General features: G+C 38.7%; 1 protein-coding gene across 1 annotated transcript; it reads left to right on the forward strand.

Moving 5' to 3' along the window:
• The first annotated feature begins 839 nt into the window (after positions 1 to 839).
• LOC128509210 (BOLA class I histocompatibility antigen, alpha chain BL3-7-like) lies at positions 840 to 8,093 on the forward strand. The gene is made up of 8 exons (XM_053480834.1): positions 840 to 1,068; positions 2,351 to 2,611; positions 5,765 to 6,040; positions 6,719 to 7,006; positions 7,103 to 7,207; positions 7,305 to 7,337; positions 7,426 to 7,495; positions 7,601 to 8,093. Exons 1-7 carry the CDS (start codon positions 999 to 1,001, stop codon positions 7,458 to 7,460), a joined length of 1,068 nt encoding a protein of 355 aa, XP_053336809.1. The 5' UTR covers positions 840 to 998; the 3' UTR covers positions 7,461 to 7,495; positions 7,601 to 8,093.
• The last annotated feature ends 1,068 nt before the right edge of the window (positions 8,094 to 9,161 follow it).

Below are 9,161 nucleotides of genomic sequence, written 5' to 3' on the forward strand. Positions count from 1 at the left end.
GATTTAGGGACGTGACCTAGATATAGTGAGGGATTAATAATGTTTAGAAGCGGCTCTCCAGCTGTATGTATCACTTCTCTTAATAATCTAGTTGGGATTGGATCTAACAAACACATGGTCACTGTAATTTAGCTGTGATGATACGTTTGTACAGCTCGTCCTGTCCTTTACCTGTAAAACACTGAAGCCAACCACCATCCCTCTCCATATTAACACCTCAACTCACCTTCTACACCTTCTACACCTTCTACACCTGCACACACTCAAATAACAAGCACATGTTCATAATTTAACAAAGGTTTTTAATAATGAAATGAAAAATGAGGCAATTTAGAGCATATGATTATATTTACTGTTCACTGTGTTTACATTCTGAATTACACACACACACACACACACACACACACACACACAGAACAGCTATTTTATAGCTCAAGCTATATTAATGTGATTATATACTACATACTGTACTGTAGTGTCACAACACTAAATCTTTAAATGAGTATAACAGTATAAAAGTGACATTACTATGTTTTTATTATTTTCTTGAAGTAGATATAAGGTAAAAAAGATAAATGTAAACTCATTTTCTTTTATAATAATAATAATAATAATAATAATATGTAATTTTAAAGTCTCCTTATATAAAGATAATATATAGAGTGATGATGATAAACTCTTTCCTCTTCCATCATCTCCTGCTTTTACTTTCAGTATAATCCTGCACTGCTGAGTTCTTCTCAGAGACTGATGACGCGCCTAAATCCTGAGTTCTGATTGGTCAGAGCGCTGAGTTCTGATTGGTTAAAGAGAGAAGATAAAAGCCCCGCCCCTGTTTGGAGCACATTATTCCCTCTAAACTCCGGATCAGGACAGTTTTGTAAACGCGGATCTTTTTCTCATTAACAATCTGAACTTCAAAGACAAGGATTAGAGAACTTTTTACAGATTATTATTATTAATTTTCTCTCTCACTGGATCAGAGTTTATACTGAGAGATGGAGCTCGGCGGTGCAGTTATGAAAGCTCTGATTTTCATCACATTTTCTCTTCATTTTTCATCAGCAGGTCTGTAATGTTTATTATTTATTATATTTATTTACTCTATAATGTTAATGTTTACTCTCTTTATTATATTTATTTACTCTATGATGTTAATGTTTACTCTCTTTATTATATTTATTTACTCTATGATGTTAATGTTTACTCTCTTTATTATATTTATTTACTCTATAATGTTAATGTTTACTCTCTTTATTATATTTATTTACTCTATAATGTTAATGTTTACTCTCTATATTATATTTATTTACTCTATAATGTTAATGTTTTACACTCATGGTGTGATATAGTGAAGATCTGACACAGGTACAAATACCTCATAAATAAATTCATTAATTAATAACATTAACTAATAATATATTACTGTGTAAAACATAAAGTTAATATGCACTTTATTATTATTATTATTATTATTATTATTATTATTATTGTGGTAAAGTTGTGAGAGTAATTTATTCTAATGTGACGTCACTCCTCATTTATATATTAATTTGCGAAACGCTAACAAACCGATCATCTCATATTAATATTCTCCCCCCCCCCCCACCTCTCTCTCTCTCCGTCATGTGTGTGTGGTGTTTTATCCTGTAAGTGTTTAGTAAAGTCTAAGTGTTTATTATTGACTGCAGCTCGTGCTCCTCACTCCCCCTCAGTGCTGCTGTAATGTGTGATGTTAAACACTAGAGGGCGGTGTAGAGTGAGAGCAGACTGTAGATACACAGTGTGATATGAAGTGAAATGTTTATATCACTGATGTTCACCTCAATATCCAAAAGAAAGTTTTAGTGCCAAGTAAGAGAATTAAAAACCTTTACATTTACATAATATACAGGCAATAAGATAATGAGAATAAAATAGTAGAATAAAATAGAAATATGAAAAAAAAAATAGATAATAAAAATAAAGATCTATATAGTAAAATAGTGTATATTTGTATAGATGTGATGTAGTTTGGTGTAGAACCGAGTCCAGGTCTGTCAGTCAGTCAGGATGAGGGAGAGCAGAGTGTACAGAACACACACACTACAGAGAGACACTCAGTCTTTATTACTCTTATAATCTCTTTATTTACATTTAATGTGATGACGTCATGTGTAAAGGAGTTTTAATATCTCATCGACTCATTTTATATTTTATATAAATAACATTTACTGTGATAAATAAGTAAATAAATGATAATAGAAGTTGTGATCTTTTCTTATTATTATAGGATATGAACTTAAGGAAATGTTGAAACAGACAGATTAATGTGTGTAACCTGTTCATGTGTGTGTTTACACTCTTACAGTCACACACACTCTGCAGTACGTCTACACTGGAGTTACACCAGGAATAAATTTCCCAGAATTCACCACTGTGGGTCAGGTGGACGGACAGGAGTTTGAGTACTATGACAGTAACATCAAGAGAGACATACCGAAGACGGAGTGGATACAGAAGCATGTGGGAGACGATTACTGGAGCGGTGAGACACAGAAAAGTCAGGGTACTCAGGAGAACTTCAAAGTCAATATGGCTACAGCAATGCAGCGTTTTAATCACACTAAAGGTAAACACGCGCACACACACACACACACACACACACACACACACACACAAACACACACTACTGATGCACTGTAAAGTTTAAAAGTTGTGAAGTGAATAAACGAGTCACTTAGTCTGTCCACTGTTGCTTCTATAAGTTTACTGACGCCAGGAGAGACTCAGTCTCACACACACACACACACACACACACACACACACACACACACACACTATAACACACACACACACACTATTTCTGTAAAGGTCACAAGCATTTTTGTCCCCATAACATCTTTCATCTACTTGTGGTTGGTGGGTGAACATGATGTCATTCTCATAAGGCAATAAACTCACACACACACATATATATATATACACACACACACACACACACACACACACACACATATATATATATACACACACACACACACACACACACACACACACACACACACACGTTGTCGGTCAGAAAGGTCTGTGTTTATTACCAGCTAAAGGTGGAGTGTTTATAATTTTGCCCAAACGTCTGTACCATCGACATCTGTTACTACAGAGAACATAAACCTCTGTAAATGTCCTGGTGAGACCCTGAAGGACAAAGGAGTGGACGTGAGACAGGTGTCCATCCAGAGACACACCAGGAGGTGTTGGGTAGAGTTAGAGAGAGAGAGTGTGTGTGTGAGTGACTGTGTGTGAGTGTGTGAGTGTGTGAGTGACTGTGTGTGAGTGTGTGAGAGACTGTGTGTGACTGTGTGTGAGTGTGTGTGAGTGTGTGTGAGTGTGTGTGAGTGTGTGTGAGTGTGTGTGTGTGAGTGTGTGTGAGTGAGTGTGTGTGAGTGTGTGTGTGTGTAGGTGTGTGTAGGTGTGTGTAGGTGTGTGTAGGTGTGTGAGTGTTAACACTGTAATAAGAGAAACACGAGGAGACATGAAGAGGATGAGTGTGGAAGATTTAAGACATTAATATCAGATCTATGAGGAAGAGAAGAGAATTAACACCTTTTATATCTAATAATTCTCTTCCAGTCGCCCCTTAAACTCTAACAGAAGGTGTGAATGTCAGTGAGTAACACAGTGAGAGATATTAATGTGGAGATAAAGAGAGTCGTGATTAATAAAGTCAGCAGAGATGATGATCAGAAGGACGATGAAGAGAAAAGAGATAAAAGTTCTAGAGGAGACGATCAGGATTAAATCACTGATCACAGTTAGACATGAAACTAACAGGACTGAGGTGATCAGGGACGAGGACGGTGGGTCGCGTCCCATTATAATCTCAAAGGGGGAGAGTTTGGGTGTAGAACTGGGCGTGGTTCTGATTTCACACAGATGGTAACAGGTCGACCCGGTTCTGACCCGAATCCATCACGACTTTGGTCCATCTGTCTCTGATCGTCCTGTTCGTCCTTTATACCACATCAGGACTTTGGGGACGGTAGGGGACGTGATATTTACAATCAGTGCTTAAAAATCTACACAGTGTTTGTGTGACTGTGGAGACGAGGGGCGTGTCCTCATCACCGTCAGGGGGCGTGTCCTCATCACCGTCAATAGGAATTATTACATCATCCAGAATTATTATAACTGTGTGTGTGTGTGTGTGTGTGTGTGTGAAATCAGTCTGTAGACACTGAAATGGTGCAGTGGGCGTGGCCAAGGCGTGGTGTTTAACGTGTTGTCCTTGTGTGTCCACACGAGCAGAGATCAAACAGGAATCTAATAAAACTAGTGTAGACTGTCTGATATCGCGAGTGCAGAATCTGTCCTCAGTCCTACAGATCAGTCCCCCGTTTAGAGACGTGTGAGACACCATGAAAACGACGCACTAATTAATAACGGGAGGACAGACGCTGGAAGACCTACACATCCTGTCTCACGAATTATCATATCGGTGCCGGAGACACTTACAGAAGACCAGACATGTAGATCTTCAGGTGAAGGACGGGTTTGTGAGACGGCCATGTCAATGTCAGGGGACAAACTCGGAACAGAGACGTGGGACATTAAAGAGAATACTGTGTCCCTACAAACCTGTGGGGCGTCTTTAGAGGTCCACTCGGCTACTTCATCAGCTGGAGCGTTACACAAAACCTCTTCAGGGTCACCTGATGCATGACCTTTGACCTTCACTGTAGCTAATTGTGAGTGAAGCGAACTAGCCTGTAAAAGACGAGAGACAGGATTAGCATGTGATAATGTTAGCATTGTTTAAATGAAGCTTCTGTATGATAAAGTGTCTACTGAGGAGACGCCTCCGTCCATCCAGACACACTGTTAATGAGAGGACGAACAGAAAGTCCAAGTCCTTGATTAAACCTCGGATCGTTAGGAGAAACAGATCCGGTGTGTGTGTGTGAAACTCAAATAAGAAAGGAGGAAGTTTTACTGTGTAAGACGAGAAGAGAGGAGGGTCTGATTCCTCATCTCCTCTTACTGTAGCTTCACACACACACACACACACACACACACACACACTCACAGAGGTTGGGCGCATAAAAGGAAACACTTATCTGTGTGTATTTAAACCCACCTGTATCCGTGCGTCTCCGCTAACAGGACGCGGTGTGATGATGTCATTAATCTGAGACATTAGCATTTTGTATGTATTTAGCTTGTTGCTAACAGCACCGGTTCAGTTCTAGTTAAAATCTCACTTTATTTATTTCCTCCAGTCAGTTATAATCACTACAGTCACTTTAATATTAATCCATTAATCACCAGAGTCGAGTTCAACACAAACTGTCTCACATTAACAACAATAACACTTTATATAAATATATTATAAACTATTTACTGTGGAACTGAACTTTTATCATAAAGGTTTAAATCTTTTCTGACCAGAGAAATAAAATAAAATAGTGAAGTGACATTAATTTACCTTCTAGAGAGAAAAGATTAGAGGAGACTCAGAGTGTAAAGTTATAAAATCGGGGAGGGAATAAGTGAGTCGCTTGGTCTGTGTGTGTGTGTGTGTGTGTGTGTGTGTGTGCTGTGATTCAGTAACACACAAACACACACACACACTCCTCTCAGCACTGTAAATATGCTAACTGCTTTGTCTAAATGAAAACATTGCTGTGCTTTGCTTGTGTAGAAATATTTTACATTCTGCTCATATGTTTTGCATGGACGAAATAATGTACATACTTGTGTGTGTGTGTGTGTGTGTGTGCAGGAGTTCACACTTGGCAGTACATGTACGGCTGTGAGCTGGATGATGACGGCACCACTAGAGGATACAGACAGTTAGGTTTTGATGGAGAGGATTTTATTATATATCAACTGAAAACTGAAACCTGGACTGCAGCCAAACCTCAAGCTCTCATCACTAAACACAAGTGGGAGTCTGATGCTGGATTTATGACTTACATGAAGAACTACCTAGAGAAAGAGTGTATTGAGTGGTTAAAGAAGTATGTGTCTTATGGCAGAGAGACTCTGGAGAGGAAAGGTAAAGTGTGGGATCTCTTATCATCTATTACTTTTTATTTTTGTTATATTATCTTGGTTAATCACATGGTACATTTCATTTTACTGTGGGGGGAAAACCATGTGACACTGGAGTCTGTGTGTATATACTGACGTTTCCATGTAAGTGCCATGTCCTAGAGATGCTGCTCTTTGGTTTTAAATAAGATGTAGACTTTAGAAACCTTTACACACACTTTCTGTCTGTGTGTGACATCCTTTTACTTTAAACTTTCCTTCTCCAGAAACCATTCTTATGTCTAAAAGAGATTTTAACAGAATTTCACCAGGGGAAACAACTACATTGAAAATATTCTCTACAGCAATAAATAACAGGTGAAACAGGTGTTACCTGAGAAGACATTCCTGTCCCTTCCACCACTATGACAGTCAATTCTGGACCCTTTCATGTGCCCCACTTTAATTTACAAGTGTTATAACCGTACCTGAGTGTTCAGAGATGGGACAGCCTCTATTGATCAGGAGGTTTTAATGCTGCTGTTAGGAAACTTTTCAAGTGGGATCATTTTACATATACTTAGCACTACTCTACCACAGAAGCTTCACTTCACTCACTGTCATTCCTCATAAGGGTTAGCAAAGATATGTAAAACAAAAAAAATGAAAGTATGTTCATATTTATGTCTCTGTGTCTCTGCAGTTCGTCCCAAAGCGTTAGTGTTCCAGGAAGAGTCTTCTCCAGAGGTGGTGTGTCATGCTACAGGTTTTTTCCCCAAAGTAGTGATGATCAGCTGGCAGAAGGACGGAGAGGACGTGCATGAGGACGTGGAGCTCAGAGAGACGTTACCCAACCAGGATGGAAGCTTCCAGAAGAGAAGCATTCTGAAAATCACAGCTGAGGAGCTGGACAAATATACCTGCGTGGTTCAGCACAGCAGCTTGGAGAAGGACTTAGTGCTGAAAGTGAGCGATCGCAGAATCCTGAAAGGTCAGAGAAACACATTCCTAATAAACTAGAGCTGTAGAGAGTGAAAGCTGATTTCTTGCTGCAGCAGATAATAAAGACTCTGTGCTGATTTAACAGGTGGAGGATCGATTGCTATCATCATCGCTGTAGTCGCGGCTCTCGTCGCTCTCGTCACTGTCGCCGTTGTTGCTGGAATTGTGATCTGGAAGAAGAAGAACTCTGGTGAGAGGAGGAAGGAGGCAGATGGGAAGTTTTAATGTGTATATACCTGTATAATTTAGTTTTTATTCTAAATTTCGGTCCTTCTTCTGTGTTTTAGGCTTCAAACCTGTTGCACAAAACTCTGCTCAAGGTAAATAATCAGTTTCTACAGTAATATTTAAACTGAATATATAGTTTGGTTAAATTCTAACTCTGAACGCGATGTGAATGTTTTACAGCCTCTGAAGGAGATTCTTCCTCCAACAACTCTTAAAGTCTGACTGTGTGTCTTCCTGCTGAACTGAGAGAGTAAGACATGATGTAGTTTACAGTCTAATATGGAATAAACATCTGTGTGTGGAGAGAAAATCCAGCAGAAAATCATCTTCATCCTGTTTTTGTCTATTTCTCTAGGAGGGACGAAGAGCGAGGGAGGAGGAACACACACACACACACACACACACACACACACACACACACACACTATTCCAGTGAGTAATCTTGGTGTATGATTTGATTCTGATTATATTTTGTTATTGTTATAAAATGAGATTATTAGTGATTGTTGGTTTATTTTTTGTTCTGTGTGTAAATTCTCTGGAGTTTCTACTGTCTGTACTTTGGTGTGTGTTCACACTCTGCTGTTCTCTTCTCTCTGAGCTCAGTGCTGTAGGATCTGCTTTAGGGGGAAACCAGGTTTAGGACTAAAGATTATCAGTGATGATGATGTCATAGTGATGTCACTCTCCATTCTTCCTCTGGGATCTTCATCACTTACAATATACACAAAACACAATTATCAGTTTTAAACCCTTCTGTTTATGACAAATTCAACTTTACATTTAATTTACTTTACACTCTGTACAATCTCACACACACTTTATTATATCAGATGATTTCCTGTAGAGTTTAATAGAGATGATGAGGTCAGAACATGACAGGTGTGATTTACACACACACACATTACAGAGCTTTAACACAGTGAGATTGTCCTCAGTATCTGTGTGTGTGTGTGTGTGTGTGTGTGTGTGTGTGTGTGTAGATCTGATGTGTGTGTGTCTGGGTTCTTCAGATGTGAGAGGTGTTGAAGTGATAAAGTGACTAAAGTGTAAAAGAACAGGAGTGAACTAATTATAGCACTGATCACATTATTTATTATTTAACTCAGTTTAAAGATAAAACAATCCATTAAACACCTGTTCACATCTGTACCACCCAAATCTCTCCCACAATGCATCTGTTCTGTCAGTGTAACAATCCGAATAAAGAATAAAGTGGATTTTTCACCCAGTGCTTTGAGTTTTATTTTATATCTCTGTTATTTTATCTCAAGTCAGTAAAAAGAAATTGATTTCTCTCCTCGGGCTGTTCTTTATAATGAAGCATGGTTTATTATTTTACTTATTTTTAATGTAAAAGTGATTTTATACTGTACACTCAGAGAGAAAAAAGAAAACCCTTATAAAGGAGTTTCAGTATTACAGTTTACAGTTGGTTATACTCATATCTCAATATTTCCGAAACCTACCAGGGCTCATTTCAGCACAACACCCAGTCTACTGAAACACCTCCCATGTGTCTCAAGGTCAATGCATTCACAAACACTCCCCTAAAGGATTATCAGGAACACCACACTAATACGGTGTTTGACCCCCTTGCACCTTCAGAACTGCCTTAATTCTACGTGGCATTGATTTAACAAGGTGCTGAAAGCATTCTTTAGAAATGTTGGCCCATATTGATAGGATAGCATCTTGCAGTTGATGGAGATTTGTGGGATGAACATCAGAAAAACATAAACCTCCTATTGGAATACCTGATCAATCCCTGACAGTCTTCCCCAGACGTCTCATGGCATGCAGAACTCATTCCTTTCAGGATGAACATGTGATCATGAGGACGCTGGTGGTTGATGTTCCTCTAAATGGTGTAGAAATGGTGAATAAGATGTAAAGAACTGAGTTGCCTGAGTGTG

The sequence above is a fragment of the Clarias gariepinus genome, chromosome 21, assembly GCF_024256425.1.
Source record: "Clarias gariepinus isolate MV-2021 ecotype Netherlands chromosome 21, CGAR_prim_01v2, whole genome shotgun sequence".
Classification (NCBI taxonomy): Eukaryota; Metazoa; Chordata; class Actinopteri; order Siluriformes; family Clariidae; genus Clarias; species Clarias gariepinus.

Bases quoted from the DNA above. Each gene is read 5' to 3' on its own strand.
- LOC128509210 (XM_053480834.1), top strand. From the start codon at position 999: ATGGAGCTCGGCGGTGCAGTTATGAAAGCTCTGATTTTCATCACATTT. The intron at 6,041-6,718 runs GTAAAGTGTGGG...GTGTCTCTGCAG, and splicing joins AGAGACTCTGGAGAGGAAAG to TTCGTCCCAAAGCGTTAGTG. The intron at 7,007-7,102 runs GTCAGAGAAACA...CTGATTTAACAG, and splicing joins CGATCGCAGAATCCTGAAAG to GTGGAGGATCGATTGCTATC.